Genomic DNA, 24,862 nt, shown 5'->3' with positions numbered 1-24,862 from the left:
GCTCTTGTGAAACATGTCTAGGTGTCATTTCTCATGAGTATTTTATCAGAAAAATAAAATCGTCTGCTCAGAATCTTCTCCTCAGCTGCTTTAACACTTGTAGTGGAAATGATGAGGATGTCAAGCGACCGGCTGCTGCTCAGGGATCTCTGGAAGAGGCTTACCGTTCCGCCTGCAGGCCTCTCTGCTGCAGTGAGCTCATCTGCCCTTTTTCTCCTGATTTTCTTTCTCAAACCAGCTAATGACTTTCTTAATTGCTAAGACCGATATTCAGTTCACTGCACGCAGCAGAGACTTTTGAAAGTGCGTGAGGCGAATGTTTGTTTCCTATCTTAAGTGCAAATGTGCTTCCTGGTCTTTGTGACTGCTGAGTTTTAGTTCTAGGATTGTCGTAGATAAGAATGAATGTCTTGGCCCATTGCCTATCTGAAGGTTTGCGTAGGCAAACAGGTCTGGTGCAGGCCTTCACTTTTACCTGAGCACTGTATTTCTGATCCAAAAAGATATTTTTTTTTTTTTAAGGCTGTGACAGAATTTTATGTTTTCATATAGCAATATGCTTGCAGAAAACTTGCTTTGTAGGTGGCTGGTTTTAGTCCCTTGACACAACGCACTCAGGTGTGAATGCAGCGGTTGGTCTAGAGGGGCGAGATAAATTATATGCAGTATCAACTTTGAAGCTTAAATAACCATTTTGTAGGAAGGAAACATCACTGACATCTTCCTTTCTGTCTCCAGGTATCCAGTATAAAGAATGAGGATATAAAGGTTCGGCAAGACAATGTAACCAAGTTACTGACTGACATCCAGGTGATGAAAGGAAAGCAGGAGAGCATGGACTCCAAGCTGATAGCCATGAAGCAGTATGTATGTGGGGAGGGGGTGGCAGAAAATGCAGGAGAGTTTGCCCGTGATTTCTTTCCTGAACACATTATTTTTAAGACCTTATCTGAGAGAAGGCTGGCTGCTGCTTGCTTGCTCTCTGTTCCAGCTTCCATTTGTCTCAAGAGTATAGCCTGGGCTTTAAGAGGCTTTCTGCTTAGGGCAAGAAGGGGTGGTGGAGGGGCCTTTTGAACACAATTAAAACCCATTAAAGACCTGGTGTCACAGCAACCAGACCCGTGACCCCAAACACAGTGTAGAGCTTCTTTGGAGTACAGCTCTGCTTTGAGGTATCAGTTGGAAAGGCTGTGAAGACTTCGGGAACTTCCTTCACTGCCCTGAGGGTTACAATGAAATTTCAGTCAGTGCATGGTGCTGGGTGTTTCCATTGTGATTTTTTTTCATCCAGCAAAACACAACTGTTCTGTCTTGTCTTACACTGCCCCAGGGTATTCAAGTCATTTGGGATAACTTCTGTTCTAATACTGTATTCTTACTCCAGGCTCTTGACTTCTTAATTGCACCCAGTTAAATTCTCACCGGATACTGCTCACCCAGTATTTGCTGTTGGGTTGGGAGACAAAATGGGTGATCTTGAGTCCCACTGATAAACACTGCCTTACCTTTAGAGATGATCAGGGCACTGTTGCTCACCCTTAAGTGACTTTTTCCCATGCTGGTCATGCAGAAGAATTTAGTTAACGTCACCTAGTCAGAATCTTTTAAGTGATGCACCAGGAACTGGCTGCCCTCCCAGATAGCAGGTTCTGTGTATAATCTGCCAGTTGTAAGACTTGCACTGAGGTTCTTAAAGTTGCCTTTAAGTTTACATACCTGTTGAGTCCAAGGAATATGGGGGTCTGGGTGTCTAATTTCCTTAGGCACCTTTATAAATCTTGGTTTAAAGCTCTTTTTTTTTTTTTCTCCTTGTTTACCTCTCCACAAAGTGGAATGAATCATATGTCAGTGAATTTTATTTTATGCCTAGCTTCTTCATCTCTGCCATTGTTTCTAAGGAATTTGCTTCTGGGTCTTATGGAAAATGGAGCAAGCAGCCCTCCATTCTTGCTGGATGAAGCAGGAAAGCAGGGTGGGGGCTTTTGAAGGGACAGTTTCATAGTGGAATAATACTCCCTCCACGCTGTGTTCCAAAGCCTCCCTTTTCTTGGATTTCATTACTATTATCTTCTGCTTGCAGATCATTTCTCTAGCACCTCTGGCGTTCATGGGAGGGGAGAGAACCTGCTTCGTCTCCTAGGTCATTCTAGATGATTCTCTTCATATTCTGGTTTGCCCCAGGTGTGAGTGCCCAGCCTTATATCTAGGCTGTGCTTCTCCTCAGGCTCTTTGCAAGGGGAGAAAGAAAAGTAGATTGTCCTTCTGACCTGTTGGTAAATGGTGGCAGGTAAAAGATTTGTGCACTGTTATCAATACTGCGGTTTTGTGGGTCTGTAGACAGCAGAGGTGGCTCTTTCTCTTTTCCCTTTCAAGTGAACTAAGTGACTTGCCTAGCATGGCTTTGAATGAAAAACTCATGTGCAGCCAACCTTGAATGACCAAAAAGCTACCTTAACGAAGCATACTCGACACGCGTGTAGCCAGAAGAATCTTCATTAGTCCGCCAGCAATTGTACAAGTTATATCAGATGGCTCATTAGTAATGAACCTGCTGTTAAATCCACAACAGGGTAAACTTGCGTGCCCCTGGATTGGAAGCCATTTTTTTCCACTTTCCTGGAAAAGCAATCAGCTGCCTAAAACAATTAGTTTGCCACTCGCTGTGATGCGTCGTGTCTTTTGGCAGCTCTAGTCCCAGCCGTTATGACAAGTTCGTGTGGGAGGCTTCTGCTTTTGCACGTTTGTTTTCTGTCCCTTGCAGGAAGAATAAGCAACACTAAGAGCCATCTTCAAACCCAGCTGCCAGTCTTGTGCTCCCACCACACGGTGCTCATCTAAATTTCTGTGGCTTCTGCAGTCCTGTGGCATGTTTTGAGGTCGTCTAGGCTTGTACCCCTGCGTTAAGGATGAGAGCGTTCACAAATGCATTATAGGTCTCTAGGCTGCATTCTGGCTGCTCTGTTGTATCTTGCTAAAGCAAACATTAGCATTATTAATTATAAATGGTCTCTAAACCACTAGGTGGAGTGCCTACAGCAGTACTTTGAGCTCTACTGATAGCAGAGAACTGAGAACCTCCCTCAAAGCAGCAAACCTTTCCCCCTCCTTCCAGGAAGATAGTTATTGACCAATTAATAAGAAATGTGTTTTGTACTTCTTTGAAAGCTTATCAGGTAAATAGGCTCCTGTAAGACAACCAAAATTAAACGTTTTGTGTGAACTACGAGTGCTGTGCAACTGCTTATTAGCAGGTCTTCGTCTTGAGACTGATGCCTGGAAGAAGTGCAGTCCCAGCTGAGCCAGCCGAGCAGCCGCCTGCTCCCCAAAAGGGCTGCTGCCCTTCGCCGTACTGGCTGCTGCGCATGTGCTCCCGCTCCGTACCGCGGGTACTGTGCCACAAGAGCTGGTTTGATTGCCAGCACAACAGAAAACATCCAACAAAAAGAAGTGGGGGACTAGTGAGTGGAGGGGCAGGTTCCTTAGCAGGTCTGGGAGCAGAGGAGCGGGGCGATGGGACCCTCACTCCTCAGCCTGGACAGGCTGCTGGGCTGAGCTGCGTGGGGGGACTCACCCCGAGCGAGCAAGTGCTGTACAGGCTCTGGGTTGGAATATCCAGCTGCAAGCTCTCTGTAGCTTGTAATAGCACAGTAACCTTTTCTTGGTTTAATGTGTTCCATTCTTCCTGGCTACTTCTCCATCCATCACAGCCATTAGTAACTGGGTTTTTTCGGTCTTCTGCAGGTTCTCCACATCTCTCAATAAACACAGCTTTTGGGTCTGCGTTTCATTATCTTTAATTTTTCCCGTCTCTGTTATTAGTACCGGATCCCTATACTTAGATTGCTGTTCCTTTTCGGGAGGGTGGAGTTTGCAAGCCATGTTTCAAGTCTTCATTTTCTCAGGAACTTGTGGTTAAAAATTATTTTCTTGCTTCTTGAATAATAATACATCCAATTCACTTAAGATTAGCCTTTCTAGCTCTGGATCTGTGGCGTGCTTCAAAGCATCAGCTGGTTCTTACCATCACGTCATTGTCACTTGTTTTCTTGACAAGTTTATGGAATGCTCTTGAGGGCCTGCTGGTTTGCGTCAGGTTGCATCTCCACAGCAGGGTTATTCCAGGTTCTTCTTCCCCTTCTCCACACCAGTGTCAACAGTCAACCTCCTCTAGCACCTGCTCAGCTACCATCATTTCGTAGGTGAAATGGTGTGTGTTAAGACCTTCAACTTGTGCCTGTTGTGGTGCCGCTTCTCACTGAATCACTGCAGCTGGCAGCAGCCAGAATCCCGTTGGATTCCTGCCTTAACCGCACCACAAAGCGTGCAGAGGTCTCTTGCAAATTCTGTGGGAATAATGGCTTTTAATCCTCCAGCGCGGGGGCTTGAAACACGTTAATGGCTCAATATGGGAACCGTTTGCGTCCGCGCAAGATGGAAGAGACTTCAGTCACGATGCAGAACTTCCAGACAGGCCTGCTGCTTCGTCAGCCGTTAATGCAGACAAACCACTGCTGGCTAGTGCCGTGCACCCACCGGTGGTCAGGGAATGGAAAAAAAGCCCATTTCAGACTGCGACAGGCTCAGACTTGGTAAGGAGGAGGCCAGCTGTCAAACAAACTGGTGCGTGTTGGTCTTTGAGGGAGGGGTTTAATAACGCTGACCTCCTGAGGTTTTTCTGCACAGAAATACACAGCGTGGTTCAAACTTCCTCGCGCTGGTCTTGCACACCCCAGCTTCTAGAAACAGCTGCCAAGCGTTCAAACGCCCGAGCGGATTACCTGAAGTTACATTGTGTGAAGTGAACTTCAGCTGAACGTCTGAGTGGTTTTCAACTGAGTTAGAAACAGGTTAATTTTGCTATAAAACCAGCATATTTTTGTTTGGCTAAGTGCAAGATTACTATGAATGAAGAGCTGTAACTCTGAAAATGAGCTTGCAATGGGACCAAAAGGTCCTGCATACATTCTCTTTTGATAGTAATGGTTATACGTAGGGGATCTCGGTTAACTGTTGACTTTGTAAAGACGTAGTCTGATCACAACCAGAGGAGTGTGTCTAGGTCTTGTGTCAGCAGTGTAAGAATGCTGAATCATGGAGCAAACTTCAGGAGCAGAAACAGGAATGACTAAAGCGATAGGAAACTTGCTGAGTAACGAGTGACTGGAGGAGTTCAGCTTTCTTTACTGAAAAAGGAAGGTGAGTGAATGCTGATGTGTGCGTACCTCTGGATGTAACTCCAGCCTGAGGAACGGTAGCTTGAGTCTTTTTCGTGCAGTGACAGAGGTGAAAATAGTCAAAATTACACTAGCAATAAGGTCTGTGCTCTTAAGTGAAAAGAAGCCTTTGAATAATACATGGAAGGCTGTGGTTGATTTCTTCACTGCTGAAAATGTGAATTCAAGATTCTCCTTTTCAGCACAGCTATTGGACTTGAAGCAGGAGCGAACGCATGTAAGTGCTACGGCTTGTGCTTTACAGACCAGATGAGCCCAGTGTTCTGGGGGCTTTTTTTGGCTTGAAAATCTGATGCCACAAAGTATGCTCTGGAAAGATTTCAGTGTCTGGTGTCTTGCTAGTGCTCTTCTCCTCCCCCCTCACCAACAGACCTGTTCCCATCTTACAGATTTTTGAGGAATCCAATTCCAAGACTTTTCCCCTTGAACAGAGAGTTAGTAGGCACTAACATGAGCTGACTGTAAATGTGACTTTGTTCTCCCTGTTGAACTTGGATCTGAGTAGACTTGCTCGGCTGTAGAGGAGACCTGCGCTTTAGCCACAGCCTGAGAGTCACTCCTGTGAAATTCTGCTGGATTCCATGCGGAGTCACCAGTGGAAACGGGGAGTTGTTCCTGTTATACAGGTGGGCAGGTAGCAGCTGAAAGAGGGTCTGTAGTCCAGCTCTTCATCTGCTCGATCATACTCCTCCAGCAAAGGGCTCTGATGTCTGACCAAGGCTGAGCACAGAAGTGTTCCATCTGCCTCGTGCATCTAGTGAGATGTGTCTGCATGGTTATGGTGGGAAATTACAACTGGTTTGTATTACCTGAAACAGTGACAGTCATCTCCAAAGGGATGAGGGTGCCAGAAGCATAAAGCTATTTCTTTGTGCCTGAAACACTCCATTCTTAATTATTTTTTTTCTGTCTAAAGGTGTATTTTGATCAGGGGAAGGGGCTCCGCTTTCGCTAAACACACCAGGTGTAATTTATATTAAGCTGCTTTGTTGGCATAAAAAAAGGTTTACAGTCACGGCTTGTCTTCTGTCGAAGTAAGATCTTTAGAACATATTGAAAATGCATATGGGTTGAAGCTAGTAGAGGAAAAGCTGTTCTGGGGGTTTTTACTGGTTTGAATTGGATATCATCTTTGGCACATCCAATATAATGCTCCTAGTAAATGTCTTTTTATTGCACAGCTGTGAACAGACCTTCTCAAATCTTCTCATATTGACACAGCTTAGCTCAAAAAGTCTGCCTGAAAGGCTCAGGAATACAATCAAACACATCTCCGCTGTCATGTAATAATGCGCGTCTGGATAATTTGCTGTCAGTCCCTAACACTGGCAGCAAATGATGAAAAGTAGATAAACTGAACTTTGGATATGAAAATATTTATTCTTCCTTGTCAGCAGCTCCTTCAGCAGAACTGGATAGTGCTCCCGAGGGGATGAGGTTTTGTGAGCGAGGACATCGCTTCCCTGGAACACAGGGGAATCTCACCTGTTTAGGTTCGGTTAATCTGCACTTCTGTGCTCTTAGTTTGACATATTTGGGGGGGGGGGGGGTTGTTAGTTTTAGGGTGGGTTTTTTTGCTTCTCCTGGAAAACAGAAGTCCCTTGTCTTCTTCCAGGTACTTGATGGGCCTCTGGAGAGTTGGTTTTTTTGCTTTGGGTTTGGGTTTGGGGGGGGAGGGGGGGGACTTTGGTTTTGGGGTTTTTTTAACAAAAAAGGCAAGCAAGCTACAGGTGAAACAAGTGTCTGAAATGACTGGGAGCTTTAGGGCAGATTTTAATGCTCTTTGTGGCCTCCCGCCTTCCTGGCTTTTGGAGTTAAGGGTCACATTGCATCACGATTCCTTTGTCCTTCTAGTTACCTCGTGGAGAAAGATGTGCAAAAAGAGCAAATCTTCTCATTCTGGGGAACTTAAAGCCTGAGGGTCCCTCGCCTCTTGCTAAAGAAACAAGGAGTTGCCTTTCATTCTGGCAGTGGTGCTGTAGCAGAGCTTTCATCCGCTCCTGCTAGCTGAAGGGGGATCTGGAGTCGAGGTTGAAAGTGCGTCACTGTGCTTGGTTAAGCTCCTCTGTTATTCTCAGCTGCTTTTTTCAGATAGTTAACCATCTGAAAATTACTTCCTTTGCTGATTTTTTTTTTCCTGTTTATCGTGAAGTGAAATTTATTGGAGCATGTGAAGACAACCCCTTCAGGCAGTTCTGCGTAGATTAAATAAGTCACAGTGAGGCCTTGAATTTTGGTTTCGGTTTTGTACTCTACTTCAGACAGCTCATGCTAACACTTCCCTTTCATTTTCCTATTCTCTAAATCACGGTATCTCATGCAAGCCTGGTGTAGAAGTGATTCTTTGGAACTGTCACCGTGCAGCCTGGCATTCCTGCAGCCTGACATCGCACGGACATGTTGGGGATCACAGCAGCTGAAAGACACTTGTTTTTTCCAAAAGCGAAGACCAGATGTGACCAGCTAATGCTGCAAGCCTTGCCGGAGCTGGGGCACCAAGGCTAGCGGCTTTGGCTGCACATTGTTGTACAACTCTTGCTCTCTTTCCCTCCAGGGTCAACATAATTACTGCCCAGCTTAAGCATCGGTTACTTAACATCTTCTCGTAACTTCTTTGTGCTGATATTTGGGAATTGCGTTGGAATGTATTGCTTTTTACTCAGCAGCACCATCAGCAGTTTCTTATCGGTGCTGAGGCTTTGGTAGAACCATTATTAACAGGTTGACTGTAGTAAGTCATCTTTTGATATTAAAGGGTACTGCGTAACTTAAATGCTTAATTTAACAACAGCCAGTATGCTTTTTCTCACATGAGATGTTTTGTGTTAAAAGCGTTACTGTTAGTATCTTTTCTATTTCTGATTGCTTTTATCTTCTAGTATTTTAAAATTGGAAAGTCATCAGAAACCACTGCAGGAGAAAGGATAGGAACCCCAGCCTCAGCAGGGGGGAATGGCATCCGCTTGAACACCGTCCCGTCAGCTGGGAGGCCATTGCCTTCCAGAGATATCTTCAAGCAAAGAGTGGTTATTAATTGCACTAAATTTTGAGCAGGTTACTGACCTAGAATTTCTGCAGTTTCTCTTGGCTTCCGTTCCGCTTTCTTAGCTTCTGAAGCTGTGACTCATCTAAGCCAAATGTTTTCTTCTGGGCTTTTTAACTTGGAACTGTTTAGATTTTAAACTGACAATTGCAATTAAAGCTGGCTCTTGCGGTGCCTCGCTAGCTGTCAGGTACTCAGCAACATTTATCTGAATATAATGTTCTTTCCCAGCTCCAGTTCTATCGGTGTCTTTCTGTAATTCCTCATCTCTTGTGACCCGCCTGTGGCTCTGTAAGGAGAGTGGTTTAGCTTAACCTTCGGTGTGGTAGCACGCTTGTCTTTTAGGACTGTAAACAACTCAAGAAGATAACACTTGGACTTCTTTTTATCTGTGTGCGTCTACTGTAGGTGTAGAAGAGTAGATAATGGATTTCTGCGCAGCTGTGGCATTGCCCTGGAAAAGCGTTGCAGTTATTACTAACGTTACAAGCATAACAAAATGAGCCTGACCACTGGCTGCGTAAGGACAGTGGCGAAACCAAACCAGCCCTCTCAACGGAGACGTTGTCCCTTGATTTGGAAATATCTGTCCTGACAAGTTCTTTTGTAGGGAGGAAGGAGATCTCTGCCTGCCTGCTAGCACCTGGCTCTGCCGGCAGCGACCGCGCTCGGCGCTCCCCTGCCTGCAGCGTTCCCAAGTGCTACTGCCCTCGTGCAAAGCGCGGGGCAGGAAGGTGAGACGGGGAGGCTGTCACTTCCCAGTGATTCATCGGCTCTGCTCGAGTCCGCTGGGAGCCCGAGTGTATCCGTAAGTTTAATTTTAAACAGATTGTTGAAAGCAGCAAGCTAGCCGTGGTGTCTGCACCTGTTTTTATCGGTTTTCTCCATGTCTCCTTCAGGGATTGTGTTCGCTTTGGCTCAGCGCGCGAAGCTCTGCCATGGGACGCTGAGAGCACTTCCTCCTGACCAGACTCTGTTTACAAGGCCCCGCCGCTTTTACAAGGCCCCAGTTGCTAACAGAATTTAAAAGTTAAAGTTTCTCTTGACAAAAATAAATCTAAACAGACACAAGAACTTGGCCTTTTGCAGTATAATTCCTCTTCACCAGAATTAGTTTACCGTATGCAAACCCCCAGTAAATCATACCAAATAATTTTGACCCGTGTAGCTTGCTTTATGGTTTCAGGGTTCCAAAAGCAACATATATATTATCGTTTGACACTGACCTAAGGGGATACAGTTTGCATTAGAACGTTTGTTGAAAAGATTGAATCCATCAGTGTTAGGTGAGAGAAAAGCTGAGCTAGGACATAATGAAGCCAACTAGGTGATATCCAAGTTTAGTCACCGTGCTCAGAAAAGCCTCATTAACAGAAGCCCTCCCACCTTTGGGGAGTAAGGTGCCCTGGTTAAAAGCTGCTTAAAATCGTCTGGGAGATGAGTAACTGCATGGCTTTTAGTCCTAGACTTAGAATTAAGCAGAACTCTGCAGCCCTGTTTCTCTCTTCACCTTTCCGCAATAGCTCTGAGAGCGCAACTGTTTTGTTCTGCATATCTGTTCTGCATGTCTATCCTGGCGTGGAAAAAATGAGGCCCAGTCTATATAGCAGAGACGTAAAATTTGTAAGATGATCATCTGTGAAATTACTGGCCGGGTATTTTCTGTGTTTTACACCATGCTTTATGAGTCCGTAATATCTTGTGTCCTGTTTGTGCAGCCTGGCCAAGTGGTGCGAGGTGTTTTCGAGCAGGAGGGGACGTGGTCTCCTAAGCCGGAATGGGAATTTCTGTGCTGCTTTTTGAGCTTACACTGCAGGTTACTGTAGCCTGTACATTTGAACCAAGTTTTAACTTTTTGCTTTTTATACATAAGTCAGTTTACAGGCAAACTTGACCTTTACCTCTAAATAGCAGCCAGTAGTGATCCAAGGTACTTCAGAGACGCATTGGCTTTGTCCCAGTGAGCCGTGCCAGTTAGGGCAGTAATAGGAAGTAACGTTTTACTTCTCATGTATGGTTCTTTAACAGCATCTTTGCTAGGAAAGAGCAGCGTGGGTGAACATGCGGAGATTCGTTAATGTGTGGGCAGTGAACCTGCTTGAATGGATGTACCATGGGAAGGGAGGCATCACGTGCAGGCTGATCTAGAGGAGTAGTGCTGGAGATGCTGCGCTTCAGGCAAACAGGAGGCGAAGACACAGTACCTGGAGATGTGCTGGGCTCAGAGGCAGTGACCACGCCTGTACTGCAGTCCAGCTGTCTGCCTGCCACGTAAAACCTGAGATACTGCAGTCTGAGACCCGTCATAGAATCATAGAATGGTTTGGGTTGGAAGGGACCTGAAAGATCATCCAGTCCAACCCCCCTGCCATGGGCAGGGACACCTTCCACTAGACCTGGTTGCTCAAAGCCTTGTCCAACCTGGCCTTGAACACTTTCCAGGGATGGGGCATCCACAGCCTCTCTGGGCAACCTGGTCCAGTGCCTCACCACCCTCACAGAGAACTTCTTCCTCTAATCTTTCAGTTTAAAGCCATTACCCCTTGTCCTATCACTACATGCCCTTGTAAAAAGTCCCTCTCTCGCTTTCCTGTAGGCCCCCTTTAGGTACTGGAAGGCTGCTCGAAGGTCTCCCCGCAGCCTTCTCTTCTCCAGGCTGAACAACCCCAACTCTCTCAGCCTGTCTCCATAGGAGAGGTGCTCCAGCCCTTGGATCATCTTCGTGTCCCTCCTCTGGACCCGCTCCAACAGGTCCGTGTCCGTCTCATGCTGGGGACCCCAGAGCTGGACGCAGTGCTCCAGGGGGGTCTCACCAGAGCGGAGCCGAGGGGCAGAATCCCCTCCCTCGACCTGCTGGTCATGCTGCTCTGGATGGAGCCCAGGATACGGTTAGCATTGGTCCCCAGTGGCATACCCATGGCGTTGGTCACCGCTGTATTGAAGTGCATACCTGCAGTTTCAGTTTTTCGGGGCAAATTCCACGTGGGGTAGGTAACATACAAAAAATCCAAGGCTTTTTCCACAAATATGATTTTCTTGTCCAGCGAAAACCTGCTTCCAAGAAATGTTCTCTTCCTTATGCACCCTGCTCCTGCCTAGAGCTGCTGGGGAGCAGGAAGGAAGCCGATTAGGAAGATCCAGTCTGTGGTAACAGGAGAGAGGCAGCCCATGTATCATCCTGCCCAAAACCTTATGAAACTCTAGGAAAGCATGCCAGGCAGTCAGTTTTCTGCATCTCTGGGTAGTTTAGTCACCGTGCAAAGCCTTTCTTCTGCCACTCTGAGCAGCTTGGATGCTTTCTCTGCTTCTTGTGGGCAAAAAAAGCAAGGGACACTCAGCTGTCAGCAAACAAATGAGACTGTGCCTTTGCTGTCTGCAGCCGGGGTGGCCAAACCTCTTTATCAAAAGAGTCTTCTGGAGGCAGTAGTGATCTATATTCTCTTGTGAACCAGGTCTGCGGGCTGGAATCGGAACTAGATGAAGGAGCATCTTGTCCTCGGGGGCCTCGTCCCTGTGCAGCTGAGCAGCCATGGATGTCTGTCTGCATAGAAAGAGCCTTTTTTCTTTGTGCACTGTATAGGGTCGGGCAGCTGGACAGCATCTGTGTATTCCTGTTCAAGAGTCTGTGTCCTCCTCCGTGGTGTTCTGCCTGTTATTAACTGGCTGTTTCCTACTGAAAGAAGTGGTATTAGGATTAATTACAGCGCTGTTCCTGAGAATCTCTATCAAGCAGTTTTGTGGGGGCTCTACTTCTCAGTTCACTGGTACCCGTCTGGAAATAACAAATTACAATTTTACTTTGTTGCTGAATTTCCTTTTCAAAATACACGAGAATGCAGCGAGCAGAGTTAAGTAATGATGTACTCCTGGTTCGGATTTGGAAATGAGACATCACTGTCAGGGCACTGGTTGCTTGTAGAGCTGCAGTAAATCTTGAAGCGTAGCGATGTCTTGGTTGGGGGGTTTATGCGGCAGAGGCTCCCCACGCTCACGGGTGGGATTGCAGGAGCTCAGGAGCGGGCATTTGAGAAGGCTTGTGCTTGAAGTGGTCTTCTCTAGCAGCTGTATTCTGTTAATAGGGTTTCCATCATCCCATTTCCTCGTGTGCTGCAGTAATCTAAGGAAACAATTACCTCTGGCTTCAGCCCCACCAGAGCCCCCGTTCCTGGATTGTGCATGAAGGAAGGACCATCTGTTACCACAAATGGTCCCCAGCCTTGCTTAGAGCAAGGAGATGGAGGTGATGGTGATAGGCCGCCCAATCTGCTGCTCTTTTTGGTTTCGCCGGCAACAAAATTAAGGCTTGCCTTTATGCAGGTGTGCTATCAACATCGTCAGCTGGAGCATCTGCCACTTCAAAAAGGAGGTGGCGAGGGCTTTTGCAGTGGAAGGGAAATGAGGCTCCTGGAACTCAGTTACCATTAAGCCTGATTTTATGGAAAGACGACTGCATGTGCATAATTACATTTCTCCCAAGAGCCAGAAGGGAAAAGGATACCTGCATGTCTGGAGCTGGCCACTTGCAGGCAAGGCTGCGGTGCTACTGGAGGAAGGGCCAGGTTTCTGCGGTCTGCAGTGGCTTTCGCCTATCCCTAATTGCAAGTGTGCTATTCTTCGTTTTTGTGCTCACTGCTTGAGTGTTGTTGGCTGAACTCTGGCTCTTCCAGCCTCGCGCTGAGACTGTGGTCCGTGCTTTTATGACCTCTAAATTGGACAATTGTAATGCGTTGTTTTATGGCCTTCCTGTGCAAAGGTTGCACAGGCTCCAGCTGTTCAGAGATTGGGGCCAAAACACTAACTCTCCTACCATGGCCTCCACATGTCAGTCTGGTCCTGGGGGACCTGGGCTGGCTTAGAGTCAAACATCAGCTTGATCTTAAAATTGCTTTGATGGCTTATAATGCTGAGTATAATGCGGGATCTGTGTGTTTTATCTACGCTGCTGCTTTTTATGAGCTTAGTCACTGCTTGAGATCATCTGAAGTCAGTTTTATTGGTCATTCCAAACCATAGGTTAAAGACCTGTAGAGTACTCATTTTTCAGTGCAGTGATCTAAATCTGAAATTAATTACCACCATAGTCTGACATACTGATGTTAAAATAACTCAACCCAACTGGCATCTCTTAACCCTGGTTTGTAGTGTAAGCTGCTTTCTAGCAGGTTTGTGTATATGGTCTGTAACGGGATTTTATCCTTTTCACTGCGGGCTCTTTTCTCTGGACAGCATGTGCAGGCAACTTGCCAGTTACAGAGGCACCAGCTTTTGGCAGTGTGTTCACACCATCTCTCCGGTTGCCTCCTGCACAGCACTGTCCTGTTTAGCATGCCTCATCTTCGCTGGTTTGCTTTTTCAGAGTATTCTGGAGGAAGAGTGTTTAGAGTCTTCTAGTGACTTTTGTCGGGGTGGTGGTTTGAGACTGTGCCCCAAACTGTACCCTGAGGGCGGCCAGAGCTGGAAGGAGCAGGTCACTTTGCTGTTCAGCGTCCTTCCAGTCACGTAATTACTTGAGGAGGAGTAAACTGGTCTGGTTTTCTCTTGATCCTCTACTTTTTCGGAAGGAAAGCAGAGAACAGTTAAAAACTGCATTGTTTCCTGCGTCCGTACTCATCCGAAATGGTTCAGAACAATGTATTGAATGAAACAGATTTTGCTGGCTCACTAGGAAGAGGAGGAAGAGTGCAGTTTTAAATAAAATCTGGTTTGATGTTTGATTTACATCTATATTTTGATAGTAATGTGCTAGTGGGTGTAAGTGCTGCCGTGGCTGAAGTTCGATGGTTGTCTTACTCTGGGTCACCACAGGGACCTTAAATACTTTGGTCACAAGCCTAGCTTAACCCTGCACTCAGGATTGAAGAGAATCTCCCTGGTACTTACAGGTTTGGCCATCATGAGCTGATGCTTCTGGATTGGTTCTTTAAAAAAGCTTCATGTGGTGTAAAAGCCACTCTGCTTGTAGCTAGCTTAGTCCAAGAGCTGTTGGCTATTCAAAGATAATGTGGCAGGATCCCAAGATACAAGCTTTTTAATTGCACTGTGAGTTTATTTGGACAGACAGTTCATCTTTATTGACACAGAAGAATGGGCTCTTCCCCTGATTGTATGAACTGGTGCTTCCTGAATATTCTGCCACAGTTAAAATTATTTTAAAAGATAAGTTAATACCGAATCAGTCCATCCACCTCTGTGAGACCCCAGGCGTAATGAGCGAGTGACCGTTATTTGGAGTAACCTTTCACACTCAAGAGCATCTGTCTGTCGCCTTTCTGAAAAAATCCACTGATTTCTGCAGCTCTGGAGAACCGTGGTGTTGCCTCCTTTGCGCTTTCTGACCCAGACCAACAATTCCTCGCCAGAGAGTGCTCTGCTCCGGTTTGTGACAAGTTCTGAGGGTGTCCCGTGTAAGACCTGTTCTTCTCCCCAGCTCTTCCTAGGACAGAGGTTCTCCTGAACAGTTTGCAGGGTGTCACACAGATCTTTCAAGATGTTTTGCTTGAAAATTGAGGTTAAATCCTGGCTGGGCAGTGATCAAAACTATTGCTCTGCAGCAAGAGTCTTCATGGCTTTCTCTTAGACTCCTCCAGCAAGACCTCACAGATTATGTGCATCTGTTTGCCTGTGTTGGTTGTATGACTGACAGATTTGAAATCAGCATTTCTCTGAACGTTCTGTTTCAGAGAAAACAGATTTTTTTCTGTTTTAATTCAGCAGAATTAGTGAATTCAAAGCATGAAGTAGTTGTGGGTATAATAGAGTTAGTGGTTAGATACTTAACTGCTGAAAATCTTTGACAACAACAGACGTGTGCGGAAAGAATATTAGCATCAGGGCGAGGAGGAGGATTCTTGCCTTGTGCAGTGAGCTCCAGCACTTCAAAGGCTGCTGCACCAAGGACTGCGCCTGTGTCTGACAGTTTCTGGTGTTCCTGTAGTATATTAGTTTATCTGTTTGTGGATGCAAACTTTTGAGGGCTGCGAATTCTGCAATTAAATTGCCTTGTGCAGTGAAAATACTCTTCTGTTACAACTTACAGTCGAGTGACTCTTAGTTCTTATTTTGAAAGGGTGAACAAAGAACTTTTTTCCATATTATTCATGATTTTATAGGGCTCTGACATATCGCTTTGATCTCTTCTCCAAGCCTGAAGAACCCTCATTTCTGTGGTCATTCCTATTGCAGAGATTGTCCACATCTTTGATCACCCTGGTTGCTGACCTTCATTTTCTACGATGTCAGCGATAGTGATGACAGCAGGAGTTGGTATTCGGGATACTGGTGTGCTGTGGATTTATTCAGTGGTATCATTTGTTCTTTCCCTGGCCTTGTTTACCTTTGACTTCTTCATATGATTGATGGATGAGGAAGGTGGAAGGGGGTTTTTGCCTCTATAATCAAAGGATGTTATCATTCTGTAAACTCCCCACAAAAGTACATAGGCACTTAAAAAGCTTATTTGTAGATTTTTATTTCTCAAGCTAGCAACCTAAAAATGCAACCTGTTGCTGTGTGGTACTAGTTTTTTACATAATATTCAGATGGTGATTAAGACGGTGACTTTTGAGCCTTGAGGAAACAAAAAGGTCTTTTTTTTTTTTTTCTTGTAAATACGACATAAAAATGCCTGTCTCGTTACTCTGACAAAAGTAAATGCCATTTTCTGTGGTAGAGCAGAGGTTGTTAAAGCTCTTGAAATTGTTATCTTTATGCATGTTGAAAAAGTGGAAACTGATAAACTGGGAACAGGCACTTTTGGGGACCATTGAATGTCTCAGTATGTAGAAAGACCTACAAAACATGTGAACCTCTTTGGCCACAAAGAGTAGCTGAAGTTTCTGCACTGCACTTAAACTGCAGTCAGCTGTGTCCTTCTCCATAAAAAGAAAACAAGATTCATCTTGTTAAGAGAAAAGGAGCGGAGTAAGTTTTTCCATCCTCGCAGAGAAAAGCTTTCAGACCTCCTTTACCCAGCGGAGGCATGCCGTCACCTTCAACCTGCAGCTGCAGGTTCCTCCCTCCTCACCGTATCTCGCCGTTACTGCAAGGTGGGCTAAGCGGCATCTCCTGGGAACTCTGCTACGGTCGACGTCCTCCAGCACCGGCTGGCACTAAGGTGCAGTTGGGGTCTAGCAGGGCTTGGGGTCCCCTCGTGCTGGGGACTGTGCAAACCCAGATCTGAACTTCTGTGTGCACCCTTGCTCACAGTCCCTGAAATTCAACTTCCTATCGTGTTTTATTCTATTACGTCTGAGCGCAGGACGCATTCAGGAGGATGGAAGCGGGCAGTTTGGTGTCGGGCAGCAGAGATGAAAGCTTTCCATGGCCCCAGGCTAACCCCGACAGTGATCCACCTGCCCTCGCTGTCGTGGACATGCAGAGCAAAACGCCCTGCACCGTTCCCTGACCTGCTTCTTGGCTCCAGCGTGTGCCTTAGCGCAAGGGAGAAGAGGGTGCCCCAGGGAGACGGCAGGGTGGCTTTTCAGTGGCAATGCCAGCTTGTGTGTGGGAACAACTGAAACTAAATACTTTGAGAAAGTGAAGAGATGATCAGCAGCTCTCTGAGCCTGTGGTCCAAGAATCTTGGTCTGCTGCGGTAATGGATCCTGTGGGTACCAATCAAATGCAAAAACGGGTAAGGAAAGTATAAAAGACAAGGAAATCACTTTTATTAGGAAGGTCAGACTTTCCTCAAAGCTCAGGTCTTCTCGCTCTCCCCCCATGTTGCTGAAAAGCAACAAAAAAATGTGTCTTTGTGCCTGGCTCATTAGGCAGCAGGTATTAGGGCACTGACTTCAAACACTAAGCCAGGATCTCTCGCTGCTCCAGAGCGGGTTTGCTATTGGAAGCGACTCCGTCTCAAAACCAAACCTTTTCTCTATGTCTCGGGTGTGTTACATCACACATTTTGAAAACCACTTTTCTTCCTAGGGTACTGGTACCACCGCTCCTTGCTGTTGTGTTCAAGGTAGCTTGGGGTTTGGAAAACCAGTGATGTCTGAGGGTTCTATTGCCACTTTGCTGCTTGCGACACCTGCTTCTTCTGTGGTCTGTCGCTACTTCCAGCCAGGTTGTCTGCAGAAATGAAATGCTGCATTCTCTTAGAAGCTCACTGTGGTAGTAAAAAGAGCGCAAAAGCAGCACTGATACTCTTTTGATAGCTGTGTTTGGTTTGCATCGCTGTTTAGTCAGCAGAATGCGGACAATCTCTCTTGGTGGGGGCAGTCATTAATATTCCATATTCCTGAGCTATTTCCAGACTCTACAGCGAGAGCCATTTACAGCTATTTCACTCTTTTCCAAGAGTGAATCCCCCCCTCAAAGGTTATACCTGCTGGAGATTAAAGATTGATAGCACTAGAGCCAGGATTCAAACCAGCTTTTTAGCCTAGTAGCTGATTTAGTGCGAACTAAGACCCAGCTGCTTCCTTCCTGCGGACAACTGGTATTACAGGGAATGAACGTCTCTGCTCGGTGCCTCATCCTGCACATCACGATCTCTGCCTTGATAGTCTGGCTCGCCCTAAGCTCTGCCTCTGACCCTTTCCCTTACGTGCCATGTTCCCTGGGGAGGTACCATACCTCCAGGCATCTGAACCCTGCCCTCTTAAGCTCGCCGGCGTAGTCCGATGCATCTTCCTCTGGGTATCGCGGATGGCAGCACAGTCCCTAAAGCCCGGGAGCTGACAGCTCAAGTATTGATCTTAAAAGAATAGCTTAAAATTTAGTTTGAGGAAAGAAGAGTGATAGTTTGCAAGGCACCGCAGGAAAGGTCTGAGTCGGGATTTAACTGCGGACGGTAGTTGTACAGGTGTGGAGTAAGGACTTAAAAATTACAAGGTGTTGAATCAAAGGTCCTGATCTTCCAGTTCCGTTTCTGACGAGACCGTTCGCAAAGGGCAGGAGGAAAGGAGCAAGGCAAGCACGTAGCGCTGCTCTCCTGGAGCAATCTTCTGGCACCAGCGTTGTGGGTTAGGGGCTTCCTGAGATACAGGTGATGCCCTGGCACTTAATGGTCCTCAGTAGATTTGTTTTTCTTTGTGCGATTTTGTCCGATGACTCCTGGGATCCGGCAGCAGAGGTCTGCATCTTAATTACGTGGTGTCTGGAGAACTGTGTCCCTTTGTTTGTACTGAATCTGCCAGCTGCTGACTTCAGCTGATATCCCTAGCCTCAAATCAGAAGGGAGAGGGAACAGTTGCTGCCTGTTCGCCTTCGCTTTGTCTTTTGACTTCACTGCTGTGGGGCACCGGGTCCGTGCTTTACAGAACCACTCATTTATCGTGTCACGGTCGTCTCTCTGAGCAGCACCGCTCAGCTCAGGACTGCGGTTTTTCTGATGCATGCTGCTTCATATTTTTCTGGATAATTTTCATCCACCCCAACGTATTGCTCTCACTCCTGTGTACTGCCATAACTAACACAGATTGACCTGGCTTTCTGCCCTTTTTGAGATCGTCCATGGGTGTGCATTAAGAGCCCCAGTGACAGGGTTCAGCGTTGCTCTCGAAGGCTAAAGCCGCCCTCGCTTCCTTCTGATAAGCCTTCAAACCATTTGAACGTGTAACTGGCAGGGCACGGTGTTGTACAGGATGCATCGCTCTGCGTGAAAAGGCAGGTTGCGTGAAGAGGGCTGGAGAACTGCGTCTCATCTGAAATGTGGGTGAAGCCGTGGCATCTGTGACCCTAAGCTTTGCTCTGGACCCATACGATGCCTGAATGAAGATCTTTGCCCATTTCTTTTTTTTTCAAGCGAATATGGATGTAGCAAGACCCTTCAGATCTTGATCGTTTTGCTTGATTAAAATCCAGTTTTATTTTCTGTACGCTGCTGTCTGAAGTACTAGAACATCTCTGTGCTGCATGATGAAGGAATCTGCTGCTTGCTGCAATGCCCCTTCTAAATAAATTCTGAAGAACCTTGTGGCAGGAGATAAAAATATTTGCAGGACAGAAAAAAGGTCAAATACAAACTCTGTGGGCGTCAAGTGTGCTCATACACAGTCACAATCACATGCTGCCGTTGAAAATCATGTATTTTCTAGCATGAGTCTCCAGGGTTCAAACCCCCAAAGCAGGAGATTTAAAAAACTTGAATTGAGGGTTTTTTTCTATGCATGCTCTTGGCGAGTGTGTATGGTGCAAGCTTCTTTCTGCAGCTCAGTACTGGAGTTTACCTTCACGCAGAATAAGGTGACTCTTTCCTGTAGTTACCTGATTGTAAAAGCCTGGGTTTAAGAAAAATGCCAAGCAGCAGCACAAATCCAATGCAAGACTGCATTTTCTTTAAATTGCAAAATATTGGATAAAACATAGTCATTTATTTCAAAAATTGCTAGCTGTGAAGTCAAGCGCAGCTTTTACCCGGAGTAATTTTATCTGAAAGGAGAGTAACGACCATTTTCCTGAGTGTATACTGGTAATTAAAGCTCTTTGGAAGGGCTGTTTTTCAAGCAGGATGGACGTTTCTCCTGAGGACCCTTGTACAGCCGCAGTGATAAATGAGCGTCTCTCCTGGCTTCGGGAGATAACAAATGTCATTCTCTGTCTGGCAGAAGCGCGCCGGCGTCCTGAGCCCCTGGGCTTCGGCGAGAAGGCACCCGCTCCCTCTGAACAACCCTGCGTCAGCTCCGCTCTCAAACTGGGGGAGACTGGTTTTCTTGGGGAGGGGGGTACAAAACACACGTCTAGATGGGGATTCTGCCTGCAGACCCCGTGTTTCCCCCAGCCCGCAGCTGCCCAGCCGAGATGGGCACGTGCTGTGTGAGCTGGATGGAGGAGCATCGGGTACCGGGGGGGACCAGGGTCAGGCAGCGCTTGGCTTGTCAGCCGGTCCCACGCGCTCTCCGCCGCAAAAGAGAGGACTCCCTTGTCTTTTCCTTCCGAGAGACGTGCCCCTTCTCTGCTCTGAGCCAACAAACCTTCTTCTAAGGCTGCCAGACCTCATCCCCGGCTTTGGAAATGTCCCGGCTGCGCAGGGCGAGGGAGGGCATGCCGGGCGTCCCCGAGGAGCAGCGGTTTAAGAGAGGCAGGTGCGGAGCGGGGTCGGGTTTATGCGGTCCTGTAAAATATTGTATAAACAAAACGCTTCAAAGATCTTCTAATAACTCCCGAAATGAAACGTTTGAAACTGGCCCTTGTAAACTCTTCACCGGCATTTAATTGCCTCATAAAACAGTATGCTAAAGAAAGTATTAAAGGGGGTTTTTTTGCTGCCCTCAGATCAGTTTAACCCTTCGGGGACGCTGTGTCCAGCTGTTTCTCTCCCGCTGCCTAATGAGCAGTTACCACCTTCTTTCTTTGCCTTTCATGATACATCACTGGCTCTGATCCACCAGACCTCGACCTCTTTGCGTGGCTCAGGTGTGGCACGGGCAGCGGCCGGTGCTGCGAGGACGGCTTCATCGCTGCCTCTCGCCCTTGGGATTTCGGCGGCGGGCGCGGGGCTGCGGCTCTTCCCTTTCCAACACCGGGGCCCAGCAATTTCTCGATGCGCCTTTCTGTCCCGAGGCGAAACTAGGAGCCGCGTTCAGATGGTCTGTGCCGAGGAAAGCTTGGCTAATTTACAGACCTCCCCAAATCCCTGCTGGGGCCCGGAGCAGCAATCCTCCGTGCGCGTAATTGGCAGCTGGTGCGTGGGGAGCGACGGTGCAGCTGAGATAACCGCAGCTGTACCCGTCGATACGAGGGCAGCCCCATCTCCCCAGCCAGGCACCGGCTCCCACCCCCAAGACCTCTCGCGTCCCCACGCTGCCCCGCTGCCTTCGGGGACGCCCCGCGTGTGCTGCCGAAAGCGCCGACCGCTCCTCGCCGTAGCCGAAACGCAGCCCCTTGGTTGTAAGCTCACCCCTTGCTGCGGGCGAGCAGAGCGCTCAGGGTGACCGTCCTCTCCGAGGGGGAAACGCTTTCTTTACTCGGGCGTTTTTGACGCGCATCGGCGAGGGAGAGCCCGTTTTGAGAAAGTTGGAGCGATTTCGTCTGAGTTTTCCCTCTCTTGAGTTTTTGTCACCCACCCTTTTGCTCTACCGAGGGCTCAGCTTGCCCTTTTATTGTAATCGAGTGCAACCGGGGGCCTCTGGCCACCCCGTTCTGGGGAGGCTCTGCCAGGCACCGTCATCCTGCTCCTCCGCCCTGAAGTCCAAGGGAAGCCGTCCGGCCTCTCCTGGATTGTCACCGCTAGTTCAAAACCCTCCGGAGGGGGAAGTCTCTGAATTAAAATCTGAAAGGGATTTTGTAGCTTGAGCAGTAAAGGTCCCACAAAGCAGGGGGTGTCCCCAAAAAAGGCTTGAAATGGCTGGTTTGCTTGCAGAGTAACTCTCTGGCATTGAGGTCATATCAATGGTGCAGTCACATAAACATATAACTTAAAACCATGTCACCTGTGAGCTCCTTGGAGCTCGAGTAGCTTTAAGAATAAGAGAAAATGCTGCAGGTTTATTGCTAATTTCTCCATTGTCTTTTATGTTCACAGAACACACAAACCCGATCATTGCTGTTTTCATTTATATGCATAGAAAAGCCAAATATGGAGTTCTAGACAGTGTGTAGAGTTTGGGAATTGCTGCTGCAGGAGGAAATCCGAGGGGTAGGTGCTGTGCAGCTCCTCGGTACATAGGTTGCGCAGCCCACGCTCTATCCCGACGCAGCCTAGGTCTCAGCCTGGGTGCGGAGCTTGCTCCTCCTCGGCTTTTCCCCCCCCTCCGCCGCCTCTAGAGAAGCCGATTTATAACCAGCCCTGCGTGCACCTGGGCCAGATCAAGGAGATTGAGCTCGGTCACCAGGGGCCTTTCCACAAGGGCACAGTAATGGCTTGTAGCAGATGTGAACTGCTCGCTCTCTCTGGGTAAGGCTCTGTGTTACTGCCCACGTGTGAATAGCTGCTGTTTCTGGAGCTGTGCAAGCTAAAATGATGGCGAAGCAGAGTTAATGAACACAATTTCACCCGCAGCCCCAGGAGGTTGTAAATGAGCCAGTATCTGGAGATGTCGGCAAATCCCCTGCTGCAGTTTTCCAACTTGCCCCGTGCTTTATTTGCTCTGCCTGAGAGGCTGCGTTTTTTTCTCAGATGGCTTTTTCTTCTCTTGCAGCGAGAATGAGGCGTTGTGGAGGGAAGTAGCCAGCTTGAGGCAGAAGCACGCTCAGCAGCAGAAAGTTGTCAATAAGGTAAATCCTGGTCTTCCAGACGGAGGGATTGGGACGCTCTTGCGTTCGCGTATGCGGTGATGTAGTGACGAGGCTGGGCACTTGCGGGATCGGTGGGATGCAGTGGCATTGGTTCTGTTTAAGGATGATTTTGATCACTGTGTTTTCTTCCTGACACCATGAGATTCTGGAAATCCAGCGGGGAGAGTCTAAATCTGGGCTGGCAGTGTTACAATGCAGAATTCAGTTGGCTGCCATGTAATGGTTTTACCCCGAGCCTTCACCTTCGTGCTTAGGGTTGCAGTCAGCACTCTGCCGTGTCCCCCTGTGCCCAGCTCTGGCTCTGCTCCAAGCACAGGGACCCAGAGCTATTTCTGTCCCAAGTACTGTGCACACTATAACAGGTTTTTCTTTTTTCTCCTCACAGCTTATCCAGTTTTTGATTTCATTGGTGCAATCCAACCGTATTCTTGGGGTGAAGAGGAAGATGTAAGTCTGCATTTCTACATCCAGATAAAGATTCCCTGTCTGAGAGAATAAAGAGAGGATCAGCAGAGTGGGTCCCCCAGATCTCTGTCTTCTGTAGCAGCCTTGCCAGTGGGGTAGGACTGGACAGCGGTCATTGGGATCATGTGAGCCTTCCAGTACTTGCTCCAGCCAAAACCAGCTAACACTGCTATGCAACTGATAATCAAGAAGGGTTTGCGATCCAGGCCACATAAGCCCGTGCAGAACCTACTTCATAGCTAACCACCGCACTATGTGAAACTGCTGCTGCGCTGTGGCAGCACACACAGTGAGGGCTGGGGTCTTGCACTGCTAAAATAGTCTCTTGGCACTGCCATGACATTTCTGTCGTTATACCGAAAGGGAAACGTTGGACCATCCAGACCAGCCTCCTGCTGTCACAGGCTGCTGTGACACCTTCACAAAGTAATCAAGCCTGTCCTCAAATGTGCTGGGGATTATTTTGCCCCTTGCTAGTTGTACTGGATGACCATTCAGTACTTAAGCGCCCTAGGCGGTTAAGAACATTTCCAGGTTAATTTGCTTTGACCAATTAATAGTTACTTGGTTTTGTCCCAAGATTGTGCCGTAGCACAATTACTTTTCCCTCCTCAGCTTTTACAGATGGTTCTCCTGTTGTCTCTCATCTAGGCTGAACGGGCCCCGCTCTTCCAGTCTCATCCTGTGAGACGGGCTCCTCCTCCACCTGATTTTTTACACTTGTTCACATACGAACTGGCAGATACTCTGTTGTCTGTCTGTTCCTGCCCCCACCTTGTCCTGTGTTGCCTGTCGAATTGCAAGGCTGTCCTTTTGTGTTTGAACAGTGCCCAGCAGCACCATATGGCAGACAACACCACAGCAGGCTTGATTATTATTAATGAAGATAGTGGTTTATATGGTGATAATGTCCAAGACATGCTGAAATGATTTATCTTGTAAGGAGAAAGAGTTTCTCCACAGTACTCAAGTACTTGAAAAGGGCCACAGAAGTGGTTGTGTCACAGCTGACCACAAGTAATCCATCTTTGGAGCAGTTGGCCATGGAGAAGTGAAGCCAAGCAGAGCATTGACAATACAGGCCTGCAGAAGGAGGTGACCAGGGACTATAAAGAAGTCCTCCGAGGCCTGAGGTTTTACATTTCTGCTCAATAGACTTGCAAAATGTAGCCCAGAGGCTGGTCACGGGGGCTCATTGTGTTCCTCTGTGTGGTGGGGCTGCCTGCTCCGCCGTACTGATGCAACCACCCCCCGTGGCCACTGGCCCCTCCAGGGCACCCAGACCTGGGGACGGTTGTGCGTTGGCCCCTCGGGTGGGTGCAAGTACCCAGTTCTGGGGTTGGGGCGGTGGGCTCTGCTGCGGAGACGTGGTGCCCGAGACCTGGTGCCGGCAGCGCGGTAACTCCTGTGGTGTTTGGGAATCTTTTGCAGCCCCCTGATGTTGAACGACAGCAGTTCAGCACATTCCATGCCGAAATACAGTCGCCAGTACTCCCTGGAGCACGTCCACGGCTCATCCCCATACGCAGTAAGTACACTGTGCACGCCTGGCCTTGGAGAGGGGGACGAGGACACAGCTTTGTGGGGAGGGACCTGTTTTAGGCTCTTCTCCAGCTGGTCTTGCCTTTGTACAACCGTTTGCTCACAACCTCTTTGTTTGGTTTGGCAAAGTATTTTAAGGTGACAGCTGCATTCTAGCTTAGCCAACGGGGAGAGAGCTGTTAGCTGGTAATTCTCAATGATAGTTGTGATGGGGCCAAGGATTTGGCTTGCAGACCAAACGAGGAGTTATCTGAATTCCAGTGAAAGCAGAAGTGGTGCCTTCTTGCTTAGCTCACATCTGCTGACTTGGTCCATGTTTTGGTTTTGTCACAAACAAAACGCATCTGATGTCGGTCAGTCCCTGCTAAACATTTGCTCATATTGCCTAATTAACGTG

At 47.6% G+C, this 24,862-nt stretch overlaps 1 protein-coding gene across 5 annotated transcripts in view; it reads left to right on the top strand.

Moving 5' to 3' along the window:
* HSF1 (heat shock transcription factor 1) overlaps positions 1–24,862 on the top strand; it is a 71,758-nt gene that overhangs the window by 27,016 nt on the left and 19,880 nt on the right. For all 5 annotated transcript variants that reach the window (XM_052787912.1, XM_052787911.1, XM_052787916.1 and 2 more), the window contains exons 4-7: positions 739–863; positions 22,362–22,437; positions 22,844–22,905; positions 24,355–24,451. In XM_052787912.1, coding sequence (XP_052643872.1) covers positions 739–863; positions 22,362–22,437; positions 22,844–22,905; positions 24,355–24,451 — 360 coding nt within the window. The remainder of the gene's footprint in view (positions 1–738; positions 864–22,361; positions 22,438–22,843; positions 22,906–24,354; positions 24,452–24,862) is intronic.

The sequence above is a fragment of the Harpia harpyja genome, chromosome 5, assembly GCF_026419915.1.
Source record: "Harpia harpyja isolate bHarHar1 chromosome 5, bHarHar1 primary haplotype, whole genome shotgun sequence".
Taxonomy (NCBI): Eukaryota; Metazoa; Chordata; class Aves; order Accipitriformes; family Accipitridae; genus Harpia; species Harpia harpyja.
Note: the sequence above shows the minus strand (reverse complement) of the source record. Positions and strands in the feature narration are given on the sequence as shown.